The sequence below is a fragment of the Danio rerio genome, chromosome 22, assembly GCF_049306965.1.
Source record: "Danio rerio strain Tuebingen ecotype United States chromosome 22, GRCz12tu, whole genome shotgun sequence".
Classification (NCBI taxonomy): domain Eukaryota; kingdom Metazoa; phylum Chordata; class Actinopteri; order Cypriniformes; family Danionidae; genus Danio; species Danio rerio.
This window is the reverse complement of record NC_133197.1, coordinates 5,905,001-5,930,596: the sequence shown is the minus strand read 5'-3', so window position 1 is coordinate 5,930,596 and position 25,596 is coordinate 5,905,001. Positions and strand designations below refer to the sequence as shown.

General features: G+C 33.9%; 4 protein-coding genes across 4 annotated transcripts in view; 3 read left to right on the top strand and 1 right to left on the bottom strand.

Moving 5' to 3' along the window:
• s1pr4 (sphingosine-1-phosphate receptor 4) overlaps positions 1-25,596 on the top strand; it is a 525,180-nt gene that overhangs the window by 148,556 nt on the left and 351,028 nt on the right. The gene's annotated exons all lie outside the window — the stretch shown is intronic.
• dnase1l4.1 (deoxyribonuclease 1 like 4, tandem duplicate 1) lies at positions 87-15,217 on the top strand. Its single transcript, NM_001003774.2, is given in 10 exon segments — positions 87-134; positions 3,194-3,279; positions 5,757-5,845; positions 5,919-6,005; positions 8,850-8,962; positions 10,888-11,000; positions 13,301-13,458; positions 13,534-13,630; positions 14,923-14,988; positions 15,078-15,217. Coding segments are annotated over 9 exon segments (813 nt in total). The 5' UTR covers positions 87-134; positions 3,194-3,198; the 3' UTR covers positions 15,087-15,217.
• On the bottom strand, positions 14,443-19,061 carry tma7 (translation machinery associated 7 homolog). Its single transcript, NM_001159834.3, has 4 exons — positions 18,875-19,061; positions 17,930-17,985; positions 17,651-17,738; positions 14,443-15,395 (listed from the first exon to the last, which is right to left on the bottom strand). The coding sequence occupies exons 1-4, from the start codon at positions 18,888-18,890 to the stop codon at positions 15,361-15,363; spliced, it is 195 nt and encodes a 64-aa protein (NP_001153306.1). The 5' UTR covers positions 18,891-19,061; the 3' UTR covers positions 14,443-15,360.
• ccdc51 (coiled-coil domain containing 51) overlaps positions 19,227-25,596 on the top strand; it is a 6,508-nt gene continuing 138 nt past the window's right edge. Inside the window, exons 1-4 of the mRNA NM_001045462.2 lie at positions 19,227-19,379; positions 20,792-21,156; positions 21,733-21,897; positions 24,851-25,596. The exon at positions 24,851-25,596 is cut by the window's right edge and continues 138 nt beyond it. Of these exons, the coding sequence (NP_001038927.2) occupies positions 20,836-21,156; positions 21,733-21,897; positions 24,851-25,596 (1,232 nt within the window). The 5' untranslated portion in view covers positions 19,227-19,379; positions 20,792-20,835. The remainder of the gene's footprint in view (positions 19,380-20,791; positions 21,157-21,732; positions 21,898-24,850) is intronic.

The following is a 25,596-nucleotide window of genomic DNA, read 5'->3' as shown; positions in this document are numbered from 1 at the left end:
GCGGAGCTAAACCACCACTGACTTGTGCATCAGCCAATCAGGGCACAGGAGTAGGATATAAGAGGTAATGAAACTGTGTTTTTGTCACAACAGTCTTTTTTTCTCCTTCAGTGCCTCTTTGGATCAGTTCTCGGGTGAGTTGCATGCGTTTGTAAACCTGTTACTGTGAAATTGAAAGTTTTGTTGTGTTAGTTTAACTTTAACTTGATGTTTTAAGTTTGATTGATGTGGAAATTTAATTTGAGTCAACTTAAAAATGATACGTTTTCATATTTGTATTTATATACACTGTAAAAAGTGAACACTTAAACTTATACATTATTATACACTAAACTTGTTGCAATTTAGTGAATTAAGTTTGACAAACTTAATTTATGACAGTTTTCAGTAATAAATTAAGTTAGTTATTTTAGTGTAACAAGTTTAAGTAATTTATTTAAAACAAGTGTAAGTATTGTTTGCTGTTAATAGTGAACAATACAAGTACTTGCCACAAAACATTAAAGTTTTATTATTATATTAACATGGAAAGGAAATTATTTGTACTGTAACAAAAGTATTATTATTATATTGAATGGTTTGTACTGTTCCATTCTTCTTTTCTTAAATAAATTACTCAAACTCAAATTACACCTAAAAGAGCTGAAAACAATATTTATTACTGAAAACGCTCTTAAATTAAGTTTGTCCAACTTAATTCATTTATTTGTGACGAGTTTAAGTATTTGTTTAGGTTTTCACATTTTACAGCAGTGTATTGTTAAAAATAAACATTTATGATCATTAAGTCATGACAACGTATGTTTGTATGTTAATTATAACTTATTAAACTAAAAGTTAATTTAATTCATTATAACTCATCTTCATTTCTATAGCGCTTTTATAATGTCGATTGTGTCAAAGCAGCTTAACATACACTTAAAATAATTATTTAAAGATAATTCCTTGGATTTACTAAAAAAATTTTTTAGTTAAGTGGTTGTGAACTATTTATTTGGGCAGGTTTTAAACAAACAAATTAAGTTGAATATTAGTAAATTGAATTTGTGTGTTTAAATTTAACACAAATAAATAGTTTGCAATCGTTTTGCAGACATCTTTTTTCAGCGTAGACGTTCTAGTGAACTGAAACTGCTTCAGTCCAGAAGTTCAGTTTAGTTCAGTGCTTAGTTCAGTTAATCATGTTTCAAACCTATTTTAAGTCAGTTTCATGTCATTTAAGATCAAATCACTGATTAGGTTAATCTGGTGCAACTTAAAAAGGTAAGAATAAAAAAAAAACATGTTTACTGTAAACAAAACTATGATGATAACATGTTTTTATGTTAATTACAGCTTATCAAACTGAAAGTTTGTCATGTTTCTTAAAATTTTTTAAGTAAAATCCTGCAGTTTCAAGTCTGTTTAATATAATTAAGTTACACTGACTGATTAGGTCACTGTGATACAATTAAAATAGTTAATCTTGTTAATTATTTGCCTCTACATCTCCATTGCAGAAATTAGCGCTATCAAAACTAAACTCGCTTGACGACTATTCAGATTCAAACAACATTCTTTTGTTTCTAGATTTAAATTTCCTACCATTTTGTTTGGAATGCGGATTCTAAATGTTCCAAACAACATTTGTTTTCTTCACACCCAAATGGAATTCCGGCAAAAGAAACTCTTAAACTTGTCCCCACTTGTGTGCCGCTGAATGAGGTGGAATGTTTCGCTTCAGTCCATGACATTTATGAAGCCTATGGGCTAAAAGAAAACAAAAAAAAAAACTTGGCTTAGCTACTTTAATCTTCGAAAGTCTGGAGTTCTGGAAGTGATTATTGCATTCAGAGAAACCCTGAGGCATGATCTGATCAGACGTTGGTTGTAATTAGCAAGCAAAGTAACTAGTTATTGCAGTTAAATAACTTGTCTGCTGAAAAAAAGTAAATTAAAGAGATTACTTTTCATTTTAATTAGTTCATTTTAATGTAGTTTGAGTACTGAGACTGACCGAAAGTTTTAAAAAATGCTGTTGTTTTCTTTACTTCAGAATGGTTCATGTATTTAGTGGAATAGCCTTGATTTTTCAATCCCAAAAACATGAAAGCATTTGATTTTCTGATCAGTTGTATTTTCTAAAATAAACAATAATATTTTCATATTTTTATTGGAAGTCTGGAAGAAAATTTCAGCATCAGCGTTTGTAGGAATAAAAACAAATATTAACATTTTACCAAAAATATTCCTTATAATTCCAGTAAACAAACCTTTCAAACATGAAATAACTGCTTAAGTTTTTTGTGATATGAAAAAAGTGAAAAACAATTTACAAATCTATTTTTATTAGTTTCTAATGTATTATTTTTAGTATATTTTTAACAGTAAACAAACAAATCTTCAAGTAAATTCTTAATTGTATTATATAATATTAAATTAAAATAATATTAAAATTAAAATAAATAAAAAAATAAAATTCTTATTTAAAGCGTGAAAAAATAATTGTGTATGTAGTTTCTTTAAATATTTATCTTTTTTCACAAATACATTTCTATTCATTTCTAATGTATTAATTTTAGTTTACTTTTAAACAGTTTTAAATGTAGTTTGAGTACTGAGACTGACCGAAAGTTTTTAAAAAAAGCTGTTGTTTATTTTCTGTTAGATTAGTGCACAAATAATCAAGCTTTAAGGAAAATGATCACAACCCTGGTTATTTTCTGAGCGAGATGCTAATGGTCTAATCCGATTCAGTTATTTATGCTAAGCTAACTGTGTTCCCGTCTGACCTGGAGATCAGTTGAAAGGATTGAGAATTGGTAAAACCCAACTGTTGAACTGTAGGGGTGTTGACTGTTTTCAACAACAACAACAAGAAAAAAAAATAAGTGGAGTGTTTCTTTAAGTAGCATTAAACTCAATTTAAGGTGTTGTCTGTCCCTTCGATGAATGGGTTATCTTGTTTTGGGATCTCCAACTCTTAGTAAACAGCTTTGGCTGCTTCTGAAACAGGTTTTTCCACTCATGATGGCTTGAATATAGTGATGCAACATTGAATACTACAGATTACTACTGTGTGCTTCAGAAATGTTCATTCATGTCATGTTTCTTTGTGTTGATGGTCATTTTACAGTGTGTTTGATTTAATTAAAGACTGATTTGCTTTTGTTTTTTTAATTATATGTTTGTTGTTTGTTTATTTATTTAACAGGCATCATGAAGGTTGCGTCTTTCAACGTCCAGAAATTTGGGAAGTCTAAACTCTCTGACCCAGCCGTGCTGCAAACCCTGATTAAGGTATGGTGTGATTTACTATCTTTGATTATTTTCAGTGGTTTTCATTAATATTTTATTTTAAATATAAGATGACATCAGAATTATTATAATTTCTCAGAATTTCAGTACCGGGAAACAAATTAATACAACTGCGGGGAAGTATTTAATAACTTCTCTATTTATGGTTTATAGATTTGTGTAAAATGAAATCTTTATTTTTTTCTGCAAACTATTGATGACATTTAAAATGGAAATCATTTGTAGCATTTTTTGTGTGTTTGTATGCTTAAAGTGTCATTATGTTGCCATGTAATATATTTTATTTTAGGCAATACAATATCAATTTTTCTTTACTTCAGAATGGTTCATGTATTTAGTGGAATAGCCTTGATTTTTTTTCAATCCCAAAAACATGAAAGCATTTGATTTTCTGATCAGTTGTATTTTCTAAAATAAACAATAATATTTTCATATTTTTATTGGAAGTCTGGAAGAAAATTTCAGCATCAGCGTTTGTAGGAATAAAAACAAATATTAACATTTTACAAAAAAATATTCCTTATAATTCCAGTAAACAAACCTTTCAAACATGAAATAACTGCTTAAGTTTTTTGTGATATGAAAAAAGTGAAAAACAATTTACAAATCTATTTTTATTAGTTTCTAATGTATTATTTTTAGTATATTTTTAATAGTAAACAAACCAAAATCTTCAAGTAAATTCTTAATTGTAATATATAATATTAAATAAAAATAATATTAAAATTAAAATAAATTAAAATAAAATTCTTATTTAAAGCGTGAAAAAATAATTGTGTATGTAGTTTCTTTCAATATTTATCTTTTTTTTACAAATACATTTCTATTCATTTTTAATGTATTAATTTTAGTTTACTTTTAAACAGTTTTAAACGATAAACAAGCAAAACAATCTTAATTTTATTATAAAACTTGCTAATAAAACTTTTCTAATATTTAAGGCCTCAAAACATTAAATAAAATTTTTTGTGATCTTGAATTTTTTTTACAAAAATATTTTTATTAATTTCTAATGTGTTCATCTTTGTTTGTGTTTAACTGTTTTTACTGTAATTAAACCAAAAAAACTTCAAGTGAAGTCTTAATTTTAATATAATATATGCAAAACAGATGTTATATTAAAGGCCTGAAAACATGAAATAATTGCATATTTTGCAGTTTTTTTCCAAAAATTATTAATTTCTAATGTATTAATTTTAGTTTATTTTTAAATGATTTAACAGTAAACAAACCAAAACAGTTCATGTGAAGTTTTCATTGTGATAACACATATGCAATAACTATTTGTTAGTAATATTTAAGGCCAGAAAACATTAAATAAATGCATATTTTGTTTTTTGATTTTTCAATTTTAATGTTTTTGCAAATATTTTTTTATTTCTAATGTTTTCATTTTTGTTTATTTTTAACTGTTTTAACAGTGAACAAATTTAAAGAATTTTAAGCAAAGTCTTTAACTAAAAAATTAAATAATAGCAGCTTTAGTTTTTTTTTTGCAGTATTTATTTGATTTTTTACAAATATTTTTATACATTTTTAATGTATTCATTTTAGTTTATTTATAATTATTTTAACAGTAAACAAACCAAAAAAGGTGAAGTAAGGTCTTAATTTTAACATAATATATGCAGATCTAATGTTTAAGGCCTGATAACATGAAATAATTGCAGTCATTTATTTTTTGCTATGTTAATTTAATTTTTTTACAAATAAATTTTTGTTAAGTTCTAATGTATTAATTTTTGTCTATTTTTAACTGTTTTAAAACCAAAAAAATCAAGTAAACTTTTTTAAAAATCTTTTATTTTAATATAATGTAAAATAACTTATATTTAAGGCCTAAAACACATGAAATAATTGCATATTTTGTTTCTTTTGCAATATTTATTTTTTTATTCCAAATATATATTTTAATTTCTAAGTGTAATAATTTTAGTTTATTTATAACCATTTTAACAGTAAACAAATTTAAACAGTTATATTAAAGTTTTAATTGTAATATATGCAAATACAATTATGTCTAATATTTAAGTTGTGTATTTTATTTTTGCAATGTTTTAGCAATATTATTATTTCTATTTTTTTTCTAATGTATTAATTTTAGGTTTATTTTTAATAGTTTTTGCACTTTTTAAAGAAATTTTACATGAAGCAAACTGATGTAATGCGGCTAGTTTTGTTTTTTGATATTTTTTATTTCGTCTATTATTTGTTTCTTAAGACTTCTCCAGAGTCTAAAGAGTTCTTTATGCTTTTACTTTTGATTTCTGTAAACTATAATTTCCCAAGATCAAGGTGAGGCTCGTCCGCACCTACAGAAAATCCATCATCATGTAAAACATGGAATTTTACAGTAATCCTCCTGTTGAAGGGCTATTTAACACATAATTACGGTTAATGTCTGATAATCCTTCAAGGGAGGAGCAGCGTTGGTGTTTCAATGATGTTTTTCTCTCTAGATTGTGTCACGCTATGACATCATCGTTATTCTTGAGGTGGTGGATTCAAAAGGACGCGCGATGGATAATTTCCTCAAGGAGCTGAATAAGTGAGTCAAAAACAGGCGTGTTTTACCTCAAAACCCCAATATTATGTGATGCTAGTAACAGTTCTTTAAACAGGTTTGACAAGAAAGCTCATTACACCATGGAGCTCAGCACACGCCTGGGAAGAGGAAACTATAAAGAGCAGTTCATGTTCCTGTACAGGTAACTGTTTTAATCCATAATTAATGCCACAGTTCATGATAATTATAGCAGGCGATTTTATTAGACAACACGTTCCACTCACATACCATCTGGTTTCCATATGGTTGATATTTACCAACAATAAAACATCATTTATTTTTTTTATAGTGTGTGTGTGTCTGTGTATATATGTGTGGGTTTATATATATATATATAAACACATACACACACATATTTTTTTTTCTTTTTTAAATATTTCCTAAATGATGTTTAACAGAGCAAGGACATTTTCTCAGTATGTCAGATAATATTTTTTCTCCTGGAGAAAGTCTTATTTGTTTTATTTTGGCTAGAATAAAAGCAGTTTTTAATTTTTTTAAAAACATTTTAAGGTCCAAATTATTAGCTCTGTAAGCTATATTTTTTGTTGATAGTCTACAGCAGTGGTTCTCAAAGTGCACCGTATTAAATTAATAATTCCGTTAATCAGATTCTTATCAGTTTAGTTAAATTAATAATTCTGGTAATTAGATTCTTATCAGTTTAGTTAAATTAATATTTTTGGTAATTAGATTCTTATCAGTTTAATTAAATTAATAATTCCGTTAATCAGATTCTTATCAGTTTAATTAAATTAATAATTCCGTAAATCAGATTCTTATCAGTTTAATTAAATTAATAATTCCGTTAATCAGATTCTTATCAGTTTAATTAAATTAATAATTCCGGTAATCAGATCCTTATCAGTTTAATTAAATTAATAATTCCGTTAATCAGATTCTTATCAGTTTAATTAAATTAATAATTCTGTTAATCAGATTCTTATCAGTTTAATTAAATTAATAATTCCGTTAATCAGATTCTTATCAGTTTAATTAAATTAATAATTCCGTTAATCAGATTCTTATCAGTTTAATTAAATTAATAATTCTGGTAATCAGATTCTTATCAGTTTAATTAAATTAATAATTCCGTTAATCAGATTCTTATCAGTTTAATTAAATTAATAATTCTGTTAATCAGATTCTTATCAGTTTAATTAAATTAATAATTCCGTTAATCAGATTCTTATCAGTTTAATTAAATTAATAATTCCGTTAATCAGATTCTTATCAGTTTAATTAAATTAATAATTCTGGTAATCAGATTCTTATCAGTTTAATTAAATTAATAATTCCGTTAATCAGATTCTTATCAGTTTAATTAAATTAATAATTCTGTTAGTCAGATTCTTATCAGTTTAATTAAATTAATAATTCTGTTAATCAGATTCTTATCAGTTTAATTAAATTAATAATTCCGGTAATTTGATTCTTATCAGTTTAATTAAATTAATAATTCCGTTAATCAGATTCTTATCAGTTTAATTAAATTAATAATTCCGGTATTATTACATTAAAATTAGATATTGTAATATTATTAATTAGATTTTAATCAAATAAAATAAAATATATCAACCGTTATTAAAACTATATTATAATTATACACTATTATACAGTATTATATTTTAATTATTGTAATAAATTGTGTTATTATAATTATACACTATTATATTGTAATTATTGATGTAAATTATGTTATTATAATTAAATTCTATACTAATATGTTAATATATTATAATATATTATGTTAGAATTAATAAACTATGGTATATGCACCGCTGTCTTGCCTTTGCTCTGTTATGGTCAGAACTGTGTGTCTGTGTCTGTGTGTGTGCGTCTCTCCAGCTCCGGTCTGGGTGTGGCAGCAGGCTCTGGCTGGGAAATTTGAAAAGGTTGAAGAGTGCTTGAGAAAGATAAAAGACATCTGATCAGTGTTACAGCGTATGCGTGTATCTGATAAGAGAATGTATGACATTGCTTGTTAAATAAACGTAAACATCCGTTTACATGGTTATCGTTCAGTCCGGCTGTTTAAGCGTGTGTCTGTCTCTCTGGTAGGTCTGTGGGTGTGGCAGGTGGCTCTGGCTGTGTGTCTGTCTGTGTCTATCTTGGTGTGTGTGTGTGTGTGTGTGTGTGTGTGTGTGTGTGTGTGTGTGTGTGTTTCTGGGTCTGGTTTTGTCTGCTTGAAGTCACACACAGTATTTAATGAATCTGCCTTTATTATCGCTCATTAATAGGTTATGTTGTTTTTCACATTATTACTACATTAAACCAATAAATATTTTAAGACAGACCAAAGAGCATCAGTCATATCATTTTAATATATCAATGTTGGAACTATCAAATTAAAATATGTTTACAATAGTAATTGCTAATTTTATAGAATGACCAAGAGGTGACACTCTAGTGCGATTTGGGAAACAGGCACTAGAGGGCGCGGCGGCCATTTTGGAATGAAAACTCCAATAGAACAACAGCATATTATAAGTCTGTAAAATAAACTGTTAAAAGTGCTGATGATTGTGATAGTAAGTGTTGTATCGTCGTCTTCCACGTAGTATCTCAGCTTTAATGTGCTTTTAAAATAAATAAAGAAAGAAAAAACAAAGCAGTTGCTTAGCGACAGCAATAAGATCCAATGGACAGCCGACCGCTTTCACTCCAAAACGGCGGAATCCAGGGCTGCTGTTTTTATTGAACGTTCTATTGAGTGTCGCCTCTTGGTCAGCTCTTTGGTGCATATCAATCCATATTTACTGTTAAAAATAGTGCGTATTTTAAATTAACAATAAATACTTTAATCGTTGACGTTTTACTGCGTTTAAAAAAAAACGCAACCAATAAACTTAAAGCACTGTAAATGCTATTGATTCAACAGAGGGTGATTAAAAATGTATTAACTGCTAATGTATATATAAAAAGTTTTCTTCTAGCTTTTATTTTATTTATTTTTTTGCTAACTTTGTGTGTTTAAAATATAAAGGGAGGACGTGGTGGAACTGGTTGGATCATACCAATACAAAGATGATCAGCCTGGGGATGAAGATGCTTTCGCCAGAGAACCGTATATTCTGCGCTTCAAATGTCCTAATGCAGGTACAGCTTATTACCTGAGGGTGATTCACTCAGAAAATTTTTTTATCTTCACGTGTAGGCCACACAGTACAGAGCATTTTGTGTACCCATTTTCATTTGCCTTCATTAAGGGCGTACTCGCACTATGCTATCCGAACCGTGCCCAGGCCCGTTTTCCGGATTGTTTGAGAAGTGTGAGTGCGCTGAATCGGCGAGGTTCACTTGGCTTTGGCATGGTACGCTTGTAGTGTGAGTGCAAAACGCGCCAAAGCCCGAAACTGAAAGCGAGACGTGACTTTTACGGGACTGTTTCATATGGATTATTAATCAATCCTACTGTTTAATGAACGCAAACTGCCGTAGCTTATTAAATACGCAAACCCCTCACTGCACGACAGCTGCGCGCCTTCAGCAAACCCTTTAACTCCTGCAGCATGAGGGCTTTATGATTGTTTATGAGCGCCAAAAGTGGCAGATCTGTTCGGTGAAATATCTGACTGCGTGTCATTGCATACCATCGCATCATTGATGACGTAAGCGTGCCCAGGTCCGATTGTAGTGTGAGTGTGGGCCGTCAGGGGAGAAAAGCGTGCTTCGGCCCGGTTCAAGGCAACTGTACATAGTGTGAGTACGGCCTAAGAAGGGCCATGACACCCCCCAATTTCGGTTAAAGTCTACTTCAGAATTTTTTCAAAAGATGCATGATTAATGGGCGTGGAGCTCCGCGAGCACAGGGCAGGAGTGGGCGTGGCCAGCAGGGGAGAACGTGAGCGAACGTAGCTAGCTCACAAAATGAGACAAACCGTGAGGAGACGCATGAGTTTATAGTTTATAAAGTTAAAATGCAAAGTGATTCAATGCCCTGCTACATTTGTTATTCGTAATTTCCTATACACATAACCACAATTTATATCATTATAAAGATAAGTGTGTTCATGTAAACCCTATAAATGAGGACTTCTCCCTCAATCCCCGTATCCAGCAGACTCAGTGCAGCAGGTCTCCTGACCTGTCTATTTTAATTGTTAGTCCTGCTGGTATCCTGGAGGATTTAGGCAAACACAGCAGCACAGCGATGTGTCTGAATGTGAACGAACTCCTGATAAAAGACAGCATCCGCCATTCTCTAATTCTCGTGCTGCTCTCCCGACAAAAATGTTTGCAACACACACACAGCTTTGCTGTATGATCACCCCTGACAAGATTGTGGGGGAAAACATGCAACAAACCGCGTGGATCATGGAAACAAACACATACGAGCCTTTATGAACGGCTAAATACTGTGTGCCCGTGCCGTGGGTCAGTGACGTGTCTCACAGCTCAGGCTTGACTCTGGCAGGTCTGGCAGGTCTCATGAATAATTAAGCAGCCGGCTCTTCTCATAGGATAAGAAAACTCCGCTATGAATAATAATGAGAAACCGACGCGTCATCATTGCTCTTGCAGTACTGCGCTACGTCGTCGATTTTGATCCCGCCCCAAAAATCATTTTAAAGCCGGAAGCTGAAATTTGCTGACAAAAGCTCAAAATTATCCAGTTTTCCCCACAATTAAAGCTGACAGGTGCTAACATTGTCTTAACTGATGCTCAACACACACAAATCTGTTAAAAAAAAGTTCTCCAGGGTGTCCTGAACCTTTAATATGCAAATGTGCTTTTTATTTATAGCATAATAACTACATTTATTATTCATGCAAATGACAGTCAGTACAAATAAACCAACGTCACTGGCTTATTTGCATTAATCTCTGGGTGGGGCTGTGACAGAAGGTGAATGAGTGTGTGTGTGTGTGTGTGTGTGTGTGTGTGTGTGTGTGTGTGTGTGTGTGTGTGTGTGTGTGTGTGTGTGTGTGTGTGTGTGTGTGTGTGTGTGTGTGTGTGTGTGTGTGTGTGTGTGTGTGTAAATAGGTTATTGTTGTTAACATTACTGTTTGTGTTTTGGCAGTTTTGGAAGATTTGGTGCTGATGCCCGTCCACACCAAGCCTGAAGATTCAGTGAAGGAAATTGACGAACTCTATGACGTGTTTCAGGATGTTAGGAAGAAATGGAAAACTGATGTAAAACGTTTGACATTAATATTAATTAACTCTAATATTACTCCAAACCATAAAGAGATAGTTCACCTCAAAATTAAAATATAATCTTTACTCCGCGTCAAGTAGTTCTAAACCTTTGAGAGTTTCTTTATGTTGAACACAAAAGAAGATACTTTAAAGAGTGTTGACAAACCGGTGTCCATTGACCTTCATAGTATTTTATTGTGCTATTATGAAAGTTAAGAGCTACTGATTTCCAAAACTCTCCCAAATAACTTCTTTTATGTTCAGCTTTTGCATAAATAAAAGAAACTCATTAAGGTTTGCAACAACAGTAGGGCTAGTAAATAATAACTTTGGAATTAAAATTTTTGGGTTAGCCCTTTAAATGTATTTTTTAAGCAATGATATACTAGTATAAACCATGTATCCGCTTGTTAAGTGGTGACGTGTTTGTGACGTATGTAATACTGTTTCTGGGTCCAAGCCGCCACTCATTTGAGTGGAGAAATCATTCGTTTATGATCGCGTTTTATTCCTATCACACATTAAAGTTAATTATATAAATCATAGTGTACACAACAATCTCTGGGCTTGCTGCATAACAAAAACCAAAGATTTAACAATTTATAAAAAAATGTATCACTTTCTGGCCATCGGATATTAGGCATTGGACATATATACTGCGATCGTGATTTTCGAAAGCATTAAATCGCTTTGTAAACGTTCATTATTACCATTTCATGAGTCTCCCCATTCAGTTGAATAGAGCGCTAGGACCCGGAAGCCGCTTCGCGTGACGTCACACTTAACAAGCGGATTACTAGCCAGGTTTCCATGCTAACATGAAGCAAACCTTTTCAAAGGACTCAAAAAATCTATAAAATTCCAAATGCGAATTACTGCAGGTGCATTATCATCAAGTTCTCATGGTGCATTCACAGCAGATGCAGATGAAGCATCTTGTATTTTAAGTCAATGCAAAGACGCAAAATAGACATCCTCCGATGTGATTCGCATGAATGAGACCGCTCGAATGTCGCGGCGTGAGTTGAGCGTTTTGCGCTTTTGATGTACATTTAGCTCGAGTTGGAAAATCCAAACTTTACTGGACATTCGCACCACATTAACCTATCAGGAGCTTGCTCTTGTAGGGGAGTGATTATAACGTAGTGCCTGTTGTTGGTGTCCTGAGTGAAAATCCTCCTGCCGTCACCGGACAACAGTTCATCAAACTGGGCTCGGCTCGGCTAAAAGCCTCCATCATCCAGACTCAGTTTCAGGAGTTGATGAACTCACTGAGCTTGCTGCTCCTCAGAAAGGATCTAATGGCTCAGACACGGTGCCGAACGAATCCTCACTGTTTTTCAGCCTTCTTAAAGAACATAAACACAGCTACTCTCTCAATGAAATCCATGTTAGCTGTTTAGCAATGAAGCTAGAGTCACCAAGCAAACAGAAGCCCCGACCAAGCCCCGAATCTGCATCTATTGTAAAGTGAATTTGACGTGTGAATAAATCGAATTTGACACGCGAATGAATTGAATTTGATGCACTAATGAAGCGACTAAAATGTTTTAGCGACTATTTACGTCTAGCGTCCATTTACGCCAATTTATTTGAGCATGCCATGTCTGTGTGAACACAGCATTACGCCCCATTCACACGGGGCGTCAGCCCAATTTAGAATTTTAATTTAAAATTTGACATTTTCCTCACTCATTTCTCACGCTATAGCTCAAAATTATCATTAATATAACCGTCTACACATTTTATGAAATTTTATTAAAAAAAATACACTGTAATGAAAAATACACATTTTATGAAAAATACACCGTTAAACCCAACAGTCAGCTTCATCAAATGAAATGAGTGTAGTCAACTCAAAATGTACCTAAAGTTAATTCTACTCATTTGAGAAGAGTTTTGAACTCTGTGTTGAAGGTAATGAGTTCATTACATACCTCATTACTTCAACTCAAATGGAGTAAGTTCACAGTACTCGTATAGATTAGTTTAACTCAAATAATTTGTAGCAATCGGTTTCCTCAAACGGTTTGAGTTGCCTTAACTCTTGGGTTTTACTGTACTCCGTTGGTTTGAGTTCTCTCCTTTTATTGAGTTTTACTGTGCTCAAACTGCTTCGTTTACTCAAACGTATTAAGTTTACAGTACTCATTAGGATTAGTTTTTGAACTTTGTTGCAATCGGTTTCCTAAAACGATTTGCGTTACCTTAACTTTTTAGGTTTTACAGTGTAGCATCAAAATTATACGACAGTTTCTCAAACAGACCGATGTTTCATGTTTATATCCACACAGAACATCATGATTTTGGGAGACTTCAACGCAGACGGGAGTTACGTGTCTGATAAAAAAATGAAACAAATCCGCATCAGAAGTGACCCAGAATTCCATTGGCTGATCAGTGACGATGAAGACACCACGGCCAGCACACACAACGACAACACTTATGATCGGTAAATAATCACATTGCTAAATAAAAGCTTTGAAATCTGGCATTTCCCTCACTATTGTAACATTTTCATACACAGGATTGTTGTTTATGGAGACGATATGATGCTAGCTGTTGTTCCAGGCTCTGCGAAACCGTTCAACTTCCAGACTGCCTTCAGCTTGACAGAGGAAGATGTAAACAAGAATGATTTCATACTCATATGTAACACAGGACCACAAAAGCAGTCTTATTTCGCATGGTTATATTGTAAAAATAGCCAAAAAAAAAAACACAATTTATGAGTCTAAATAATCTATTTACGATAAAAAATTATTAGAATTTTTAATAATTAGTAAATATATGTAAAAATGGCTTCACAGTGGCTCAGTGCTTAGCACGGTTGCCTTAAAGCAAGAAGGTTGCTAGGTCAAGCCCTGGCTGGGTCAGTTGGCATTTCTGTGGAGTTTGCATGTTCTCCTCATGTTGGTGTGGGTTTCTTCCAGGTGCTCCCGTTTCCCCCACAGTCCAAACACATGCGTTACAGGTGAAATGAATAAACTAAATTGGCCGTACTGTATGATGTACATGTGAATGAGTTTGTATGGGTGTTTCCCAGCTCTGGGATGCGTCTGGAAGGGCATCTTCTGCTTAAAATATACAGTAGTGAATGTTAAAAGTGGGTCATCAATTTTCGTCATTGTCCTAAAACTATTGAACATCTATTCTTTTCTTACAAGGCAATTTTGAAAAACGTGTTTGATCTGCTTAAAATGTTGACTACTGTATACCAGAATAGTTGGCGGTTCATTCCACAGTGGTGATCTCTGAAATAGAAACTTCGTATCACTTAACTTATCATATAATGTCCTTAAACACTATGTCAGCATTATACGTTTTCAAGGCTTATAGTTTGTTTGGTTAATGGTAGGCTCTGCTAAACATGTCATAAAATGTCATTATAATGGAAGTCAATGGGGCAAAAACAACTCCAGACATAACGAAAGGGTAGTCTATCTAAACAGTACACAAGATTTAATAGGTTACACTTTCAATTTAAAGCTAGCAATACGTTTTATAAACCAAATCTGTTGATGTTTTGCCAGGCTTCTAGTTGCATTTAGTTTCGACCACCAGGGGTCACTATAGCGCTGTTTCACTTGGTTTCCCCCATTACTAGCACACTCTGCTTTTATTAGATGTAGGAATAACGGCCATATTTCCACGAGAATACGCATGTACCCCTGCTCAGATCTTGACATGGCAGAAAGTATTTTCCCACGCTTTTATAACTATGAACATTGCCATTGATTGAAGCACATACACACACTGAGCATACACACATTTTGTAAATAAGGTTTTTGATTTTTCATAAAGGCTCCCTGATGACTGGTTTTATGGTCACAGTTGATTTAATCACAATTTCCATGAGTTATCACTGTACATTTAGCTTACAGAATGTGGTTTATAAGATTAAATGTCTTCACAGGCGCTGAAAGTGAGTGACCACTATCCAGTAGAGGTGGAGCTCAAGGACAAATCCAAGAAACGAAAAGTATGACACTTACACACAGCAGAAAAATGACTAAAACATAAACATACAATGCTAACATGGTGTTTTTGTGTGTGTCTGTGTTTGTTTAGGTTAAATAAAGACACAATCGAGGACATGAAAAGTGTGAATGAATGACAACATAATGGATCACTTGTTTGGATGTTTTACAGCTGTTTTATCATGATGTTTCACAATCATTAATTAAAACCTCTGAAATTGAAATGTACAGTCATTACAAACTTTATTACTTTTTCTTTACAAGAGAAATATAAAGTAACTTAAAAAAAAAGAAATTCATTTGTTGTTGCCATCGTGGACCCAAATCTTGAGTTGGTGGTTTGAACAGCAAGCAAAAAATACACTAAACCACATTCACTTCTTCCCAGATTTCTTGATTCCACCTCCAGCTGTGGAAGGAAAATGAAACAAATAATGTTTAGAGACATTTTCTTACACTGGATTTATAAAGTTTAGGAAAAAATGTTGACTACAGCATTAGTGAACACCAATATTGTCAGTAGCACTGATCCTGGAAGTGTTTTCCCATCGGGATGTGAACAAAATCTATATGTATATTACAAAAAGTTCGAAAGATAATCGTGGTTTTTTTACTATAACTTCGTAATAAGTTAATCAGGTGTCGTTTTTTTTTATTTCTACAAAGTTTAGCTTAATATTTTTAGTCAGCTTGACTAAATCCAGTTTTGTAAGTTGAGATAACTAGAAAGAGTATGCGGATTTATCAAAAAAAAAATGTTGATCAAGAATTTTTCCACAGGAGAATCATAGCATTACGAATTTTGTGGCAAATAATTATATTAAAAAATAAGCAATTTATGTGTTTAGTAAGGGAAAGAACTACAATCCTGAATAACAAGCAAACTAAAATGACAAATATAATTATAATAGAAATGTAGCGTTAAATATAATAAATAATATTCATATTTCTAAAAATACAAACCTATATTTACACAAGCTAAAGATCTAAATCTCAAATTGATAACATTTTTCAGTATAGCATCATGGAAAATGTAGTTTCTCCTCCCTGAATTTTGATTAGTCAGACGGGTTCAACAAAATGATATATAATTAATAAAAAACTGATCAACTGTTTGTCGTACAAGAGGTAGTTCACCCAAAAATCTATATTTACACACTTTCAAGTGGATGCCAATAGGCATAGGCCTGTATAAGATTCTGACCGTATGATAACCTTGGATAAAAATATCACGCTTTCACAATATTGTGATTACTGCTCTACAATATATTCTTTTTAAACGTCTGGGGAAAAAACTACATTTTTTCCCTCTTTAAACACAATATGTTTTATTTTAAGAAACATTTATAATATTTTGGAGCTGTAAACGTGTCAGGCTAAATAATTAAAATGAATGTTTGACTTCTGCTGTCTTCATTTGTTTCAAAAACACTGATTCCTTTACAACTTAAAATGGCATTTTTGAATATCTTTTCTGCTGGAGATACTGTTGCTCATAAAAAAATCTTACGCATACCTTAGGAACGGTATTACAGACAAATTTGGCGGTTTTAAAACCTTGACTTTTCCAAACCGCGATAAACTTTGAAAGCGATTATCGTCTCATGCCTAGTTGCAAACCTTTTGAGTTTCTTGATTCTGTTTAACACAAAACAAGAAATTCGAAAGAATGTAAGGCCCAGTTTACACTAATGCGTTTTAGTTTGAAAACGGCGAAGTCTTGCTACAGTTACGCCATCCATCCACCCTACACCCGAGTTTTCAAGCGCCGAAAACTGAGCGTTTTGGAAACGCTGGAGAGGCTGTTTTCTTTCTAAAACGCTGCTGCTCCGTCTCTTTGTGGATGAGGGAAAACGGAGACATCTGAAAATGGAGGCGGGGCTGCTGAGATTCGCTACCTGATTGGGACTTTTGTGTCATTGCGTATCCTTCCCTTATTTGTCAAGCCCCTATCACATGACTATAACACATGGCTTTAACGCTACCAGAAGACAGCAGACCAGCCTTGTAAACAACAACATGGACACAGAAATGGGAGCGTTGCTTGCACTATTGTCTGTTTTAGGCGCCATTGTATAGTTATTCATTTGTTACGTTTAGTAGCAACTCGACCTTGTCGTCTGTCCACAAAAAAAACTCTCTTGCTGTCTTTGCCATCGCGTTCATTGTTAAACCGGCGTTTGTTGACTAACAATAACCAAATGCCGAGCGAGACGCATGCTTCCTGTTTATACTAGAACGTGCATGTCCAAAGTGCACGAATGGTCATGTGATATACGTTTTTGGTGGCGTAGTGTGGACGGAGATATGTTCAGAAACGCTAGGTGAAACGCTAGTGTGGACGCGGATCGTTTTTTTAATCTAAAACGCCGTTTTAAAACTAAAACGCACAATTGTAAACGGCGCCTTAGAAACCGTTTACCATCGATTTCCATATAAGGAAAAAACAAATATTACAAGTCAATGGTACTAGTTTCCAAAATTTTCCAAAATATCTTCTTTTGAAACTCACACAATTTTAAGCTTTGGGTGAACTACGCCTTTTTTAATTTATTTTTACCAAATTCAATGATCAGAAACCAGTTTTTAAATACAGGATCCAACTCTATTGATTAATATGAACAACAACAACAAAAATGACACACTGGTTTTTGCGTCTCTTACTTAAAGGTCCTTTCCCAGCAGCCTTGGCTTTCAATTGCTCCATTGCTTTCTGGTCCTCTTTTTGTTTCTGTTTGAAAGCCATTTCGTCCTGTTGTTTAAAGATAAAACCAGAAATTTGTGCTTGCAGTTAAACAGATCAAAATAGAGCACAAACTAATTTATTTCTAGATATCTAAACTTAGATCGGTAATACTCTGTAGCCATTAATACAGTTTATATGTCCACAAACCCATGAGCTCTGTGTTTATATGAAAACACTTCTCACAGAACTGAACTTACCTCGTCCATCTCCTTCGACTGCTTCTTGGGAGCCTTGAGGGGCTTCTTTTTACCTCCTAAAATAAAATTTTAAATATGTAAAGGTTTGTTATCATTATGCAAGGTTTCAACAGGTTTCACAGAATTCAATTTAAGACTTAAGAAATTTTAAGACAATTATGAATGATATTTTGGACTCAAAGTGTTAAAGACTAAGGAAATTTTCAAATGGCCCAGATGGAAAAGACATATACACATACACTTTTTCCCAACAAAAACGTTAAGTAAAAAAAAAGAAAAGTTTTAAAAACTATAATAAATTAAACATATGGAAATCAGTCTGTCCATGTCGGTGTTCTCAGCAGTAAATGGTAAATAAACTTTTAAACAAATGTTATTGTAAGGAAAATAAACAAACCACTATGATAGAGTTTAAAAATACCTTTTATAATAAAAAAATAAAATTTTAACGTTTTATTGTGATAGACTGTTGGTGATTGTATGGGTTTTGGCAGATTGGGGAGCAATACATGAACAAAGGAAAATTAAGACCCGTTTAAAAAAATAAAAAATTAAAAAGACCTACAACACAATATTTCAGTAAATTTAAGACTTTTTAAGGTCTAAAGTTTTGATTTTGAGATTTAAGACATTTTAAGACTTTTTAATAGCCTGCAGAAACCCTGTTATAATTACAATAGATTAAACTACATATTTGAAAAAAAATCACATATAATAAAAATCATATAATAAAAAATAACACCAACATCTATTCATTCAACTATAACATAAATTATATTACACCTAACTTAATGCAGTTAGCCTTACGTTAGATATGAATAATAACACCGCGTTTTTAACCCGTAGAGACCGTCAATGTGGTCAAAAAATAGCGTTATTTATTTATAATCACGTTCTACACGACGAAACCGTCATGACTAGCGAATTTATTTAATTTAACGTTACCTTCTCTTCCAGACATGCTGCTCGGATTATTTAGCTAACGCTTTTTTTTCCGCGCTGTCAGGACCCCAGCAGTTACCCGGATGTAGTGGTTCCGTCGAGTGCCTGAGAGAACGGAGGGCTCGATTTGTTTTGGAGAATCGATTCGTTTAGACGGTTCGTTTGAACTGGCTGGTTTGAGACGGATTTGTAAATGTAGCGCTGTCTATGAGCAGTTTGTCGGCCTTATTGTTTGATTTATAAACCAAATTATTATCTTACTTAGTTCTAAATGACTGTTTAAAGAAACAAATGTTTCTTTAAGAAATGTATGTTAGAATCGATTCAACTGAATCAATAACCGAAGAGTCAATCGAAAACAGCACCGGTTTAGTGCCTGAAAGAAATGTTTTCATGCCGCAGGATGACATTTCAGGAAATTTGACAGATATTTACATTATAATACACAGATTTTAAACATGATGAATTGCTGACTCGAGCGGGAACGCGACCAAACGGAAAATCACCGGTATGTGTTTATGTTCTGAAATGACTTACTGTAAACATTATTTGCCGACACTGGTGAATTCATTCATCAGCTCGTACACCAGTTTTGTTTTATTTGTAGGTCATTTTAGAGACAAATACAGCTGAAACTGGAAAACAAATATCATATTTTCTTTTATTGTTATTTTGTTTGTAATTCGTGTATAAATTACTAACATGTTTAAGTTTTAGATGTGTTTCATATCTAAGGACTTGTAGATTCTATAGAAGTTTGTTCTAAGTCACTTAACGTTACACACACAAAATACAACGACCTACTAACAGAACCAGTACATCACTTGCACGTGATTTCAGACCCAATATTCAAAATTACCATGGTAAACAATATAGGAAGCGTTTCACAAGTTGTCACTGATCGAATGTGCAAAGATATACATTTAATATTGTTTAATACATATTTTCTTACTTTTATTATTGTAATTTTACTTATTACTTAACTAGTGCAGCCATTTACAAATCCAAATAAAGTTGTTGTTTTTTTTTTTGTTTTTTTTTTAGAAAATACCACCTAATATTGAGGTAAAGTTGGTTTTATATTCAGACATTCGATCAGTAATAAATAGTAACCTGCTCCCTATTGTTTATCATAGTACTTTGAATATTGGGTCTGAAATCACATGCAAGTGATGTAGTGCTTTCGTAGGTAGGTCAGTTTATTTTGTGTGTACTTTATGTAGAACCCACATATTTAACTTTTAGATGTTGTGTTAATAATAAAACATTTTATTTATAATGCGCTTTTCTAAGACCCAATGCACTACTACAACAACAGAGAAATCAAACATGCAATAAATACAAGTATACATATAAAAAAAGTTCTAAAATTTAAACAGGATAATCAAGAATCTAAAAATGCACTTTTAAAAGATGAGTTTACATATCTCAGGACTTACAGAATATAGTGAAGTTTGTTCTAATTCAAATCAAAGTAATTTCTTATTTAGTCTATTCTTTTTTTATTGTTTAAGACATATTTTCTTACCTTTGTCTTCATTTGTGTAGCCAGATAAAGTTTTTTTTTTTTTTAGAAATTACCCCCTAATATTGAGGTAAAATTGGTTTTATATTCAGACATTAGATTAGTGACAACTTGTAACATGCTCCCTATATTGTTTACCATGGTACTTTGAATATTGGGTCTGAAATCACATGTAAGTATGACACAAACAACATTAGCACTATTTATTTGACTGTGAACAGTCTTGTACTTTGATAATAATTTGCTGCTAATGTGATTGCACAATTTAGAATTTGCAAATAATATTTTTGTGAAATTATATGATCTAGGACAATATCCAAATGTGTGAATATGAAGCTAACTTTACCTCAATCCACCGAAAAGGTCTCCATGTATTGATTTTAGTGTGTTTACAGGTTACATATTTGACGTGTGGCGACCTGACATATGAGGCTCTTCAATGAGGTTCAGAACAAACACTGTATTTCCAGGCAGCTTCGTCTCCACGTGTCTCTACCGACACCAGGGGTTCAACCCGGTCCAGTGGAGCCTACACAGATCATACTGCACCCAGCAGCAAAGCCCTAAAGATGAGCCAAATAAAACTACATCTGCTAAAGAGCGCACGGCGTCTGCATTAGCATATGCTGGAGAGCTGGGGAAACAGTGGGGACGCAATGCGGTGAAAACCACATCAGTGACCGTCAACTACTGGTGGGAGCGCTATGAAGAGTTTGTCGGGCTTAATGAAGTCCGAGATGCTCAGTCCAAAGTCACAGAGGTAATGTGTCAAGAAACATGTGCATTTTTCTTCTGAATCCTTGGATATATTCAATTCAAGTTTATTTATATAGCGCTTTTCAATAACTATTGTTTCAAAGGAGCTTTACAAAAGGTGCCAATTATTGCATTACAACCAAATACTGAAAAGTTAAGGTTATTAGTTACCATAACTTTATTAGTTACTAATAACTTTTAGTAATTAACTAGTAACTAATAGCTTTTAACAGTAAACATTATATATATATATATATATATATATATATATATATATATATATATATATATAATGTGTGTGTGTGTGTGTGTGTGTGTGTGTATTTATGTATGTATATATATATATGTGTGTATATATATATATATGTGTATGTATATATGTATGTATGTATGTATGTATGTATATATGTATGTATATATATATATATATATATATATATATATATATATATATATATATATATATATATATATGTATATATAAACATAGCTAACCTGCAGTTATATAGTATATAGGTGATGTCTGAGTGTACATGTTCAATGAAGTGTATTAAGTGTATATATTATGTTTTGGTGTTAGGCTGAGAAGGCTTTTATGGTTGCCAGAGGAATTGTAAGGGAAGCTCACACCAGCCTGGAGGCTCTACAAGTTCGTCTGAAAGAAGTGAGAGACCGATTGGACCGAGTGTCGCGTGAAGAGGCACATTATTTAGAGTTAGCAACACTTGAACACAAGCTACTGCAGGTGGGTTATTACGGAAAGACATTTCATCAGTCGTATTTTCATTCTGTCTCAAATTCAGGGTGTGTTTATATGCCAACAATGTGATCCAATAAGCCAGTGATTCTCAACCATGTTCTTGGAGGACCACCAGCTCTGCACATTTTCCATGTCTCCTTAACCAAACACACCTGATTCAGATCATCAACTCATTAGCAGAGGATGAAAGTAGTGGGTGTGAAAGAGAAAGGAGACATCCAAAATATGCAGTGTTGGTGGTCCTCCAGGAACGTGGTTGAGAAACACTGCAATAGTCCACCTATAGTACGACGTTCATCCTAACGTGAAGCAAATCTTTTCAAAGTCTGCAAAAAAATGAAAAAATTCCAAATGCGCATTAAGTGTTTCCATCAAGTTGTTAAAGTGGGTGACTGTAGTATTGGTAACCTAGCAACCAACATTAAAAAAGGCAAACAAAATGAAGACTGCTGACTGGTCAGGCGGGTGTAATGTTCGCTACTGTATGTTAACATTTAGGTCAAATGCATTTCCATCTCACATTTTTGGCATTAACACACAAATCCATAACCACCTCAAGCGTGCCTAAACTTTTTTTTTTTTTGCCAATTAAGGGGAAATTTTATGTTTCTCATGCAACACTTAAAAATGGACAGTCATGTTTCTGCAGCAGTCGTAATAGGTTAATTACACTATGGCATTCGCATTCCAGATCAAAGCTCAGTTTTTACAGCAGAAGCAAAGGCTCTATTTTTAGCTCTGGATCACATTGAAAATGCTGAAAAAGACGATTTTATTATTTTTCGGACTCAAAATACTGTCTACAAACAATTAATTCTTTTAAACTGGAGCATCCCATTATTATTGACGTTTTTATCAAAGTAAATGAACTACAAAAATGGTTTTATAAAATATGGTTTTCTGCTGGATCCCATGTCATGCTGTATTAATAGGAAATGAACAAGCCTACAAAGCCGCCAAAACACCCCATACAGGAAAGCTAAAGGAGTGCAAAATCCCACCTTCAGACCTAAAGTCACTGATAAAAGGCTATATTCTAAGCAAATGGCAAACAGAATGGGATCAGGGCTCAGAAAACAAACTTTTTGAAATTCAGCCAGAAATAGGAAGAAAATCTAATTAATTTTGTACCTCAAGACACAATGAGATTATTTATAGACCTTTTTCTTGGAACGCAAAATTACCCATTATGCTTTGCGTGTATGCGAAAGGAGAACTCGAAGAACTTCCGGTCGGCAGCTGATGCATGTAAACAGTCACATTTGGACAGCTTTGAAACGATAGTTTTAATCTATTTTACCTGCTTTTATCCTCTTTGAACTAATACTGTTGTCCATCAGCAGCATCTCCTGGACTGATCATTTAAAGAAATGCGATCTAATAGGATGGAAAACAGCTGCTGTGAGGCGTTTCCCCCTCGTTGTCAGACGGCATCTTCTGCAGTTTAAATGAAGCCTCGTCATCGCTAAAGTCAACATTTTCTCTTTATTTCAAATATATAACCAGCCCAAACAAATGTAATTCACCAAAATGTTTGACACACACACGTAGCCTGTACTGTGCCACTGACACACTGATTTAATAACTGTGACAAAGTGAAAATATAGGCTAGTGTCATTTCGAAATGGCAGAAAAACACAAACCGTGGTGAAAACAACACACGAAATAAAACACAAACGGCTCGCGATTAGAATGAACAGCAAATCAGCCAGCAGAGGATCAATAACAGACTTTTATTGGTCGTTTTTGTAAGTTGCACGACTTTCATACCTGTTAAGTTTCATGCCAGTACTCTGGTTTGCTCTCTCTCTTTCTTTCTTTCTCTCTCTCTCTTTCTCTGTGTGTGTGTGTGTGTGTGTGTGTGTGTGTGTGTGTGTGTGTGTGTGTGTGTGTGTGTGTGTTAAAGAGCTGCTGAGCTAACAGCTGACAGGCCGGGAACGCGCACACACACACTGTATTTCTGACGGCAGACACGTGAACTAGGAGAACTTTTTTCTCGTATTTCTGACGCGCTTGAACCACATGTGACAGATTATAACGGCTTTAACAGACACATTTATAAGTTGTGTGTCACAAAAACACTCTGTTATCCATTAAAAACGTTATTGAAACCCATTTTCGGAGCACAAATTACCAGTTGTACAGGCTGTAAACGGAAGTTTTTAGCATTCTACCGGAAGACGCTGGTCGCTATGGCGCCCTCCATGCAGCAGCCATGAAAAAGGTCTATAGAAGATGCCGCATTGGACACAAAAGACTCACGCATGAACAATGCGTGTACCTGAAGAACGTTGGGGACGAGTTGCACACAACTTATATCAAAAGAGGGATGATTTCCGGGTGATTATCATTTGTTTGCAGGCATCCGGGAGTCTCTGCATTTAACATTTTTACACTTTTCTCTCTTGTTTAAACACTTTCAAAGATCAAACCTTCATAGAAAAATACGTCCAGTATTATAGAATGAAACCAAAGATTAAAACCATTTGACCTTCATTTATTTATTCTGTAATGGTGCCCTACAGCCGCGTACCTTCTACTTTCCTTCCTTCAGCATGTCCAACTTTTTGTGCGATGGTTACCATCTTCCTCTGCTATTTGGGTGCTACTGCAGGTGCCTTTCATCAACATTGTAGGGAGAAAACTTGCAAACCTACAGTACTGTACTTCAAAGTCACACTGCTAGGGATAGAAGATTTATGTAAATTTGGCAAGCTGAACGCATTCTGTAATGTACAGGAAACACGGCACGGAGGAGATTGATTGATTGACAATGGTCTACAGCTAGTCAGGACGCAGAACACAATGCGCTGTAGAAAAAAAGAGCATGTCGAATTGCACGGAGAAAAACTGCGATGCCATGAAAGGTGAACCGCGTTATAGCTAGAGTAGTACTACTACTTTGTTTATTTCTTAACATTTACTTTTTTTACCACAGGAAGAACGGCGCCTCAGAACATCCCACGAGAATGCAGAAGAAGCCGAGCGAGAGAAGTTCGCGCTCTTCTCCGCTGCGGTGCGTGAAAGCCACGACAAAGAAAGAACCAGGGCAGAACGCACCAAAAACTGGTCCATCATTGGCTCAGTGTTGGGTGCCATCATTGGCGTAATGGGCTCCACATACATAAACCGGGTACGTTTGCAGGAACTCAAAAGCTTGTTGCTGGAGGCTCAGAAGGGGCCGGTGAGTCTTCAGGAAGCAATCAAGGTGCAGGCCAGCTTACACAAAACGCAACAGGACGAACTCAGCAACCTCATCCACTCACTCAGGACGACTTTGAAAGGCAGCGGAGAAGATGCAAAAATTGGCAAGCCGGCCATCGTGCAACCAGCGGCCGCCGTTGTCCAATCTTCCACATCTGGTGCCTCGGAAGAAGCGATTCAAGAGATTCTCCAAAACAGCCAAAAAGCTCAAGGGCTCATCGAAAGCCTTAAACCACAACTAGAGCAAGTGTGGGAGAGTTTATCGAAGGTCGGGACAGAGCTGCAGACGGTGAAAACCACTCTACAGTCTCGTCCTTTAGAGAAGCCAGTCATTCAAACCCGAGGCACGCAGCTTTTTGTTTGCGATACTGAGACAGTCGTTCAAGGTCTCGGTCAAACGGAGAAGAGATTAGAGGCGCAGATCAACAAAACAAGTCTGTACAATACCGTGCTGACGTGCGCCGCGTTCGCCGTGACCGT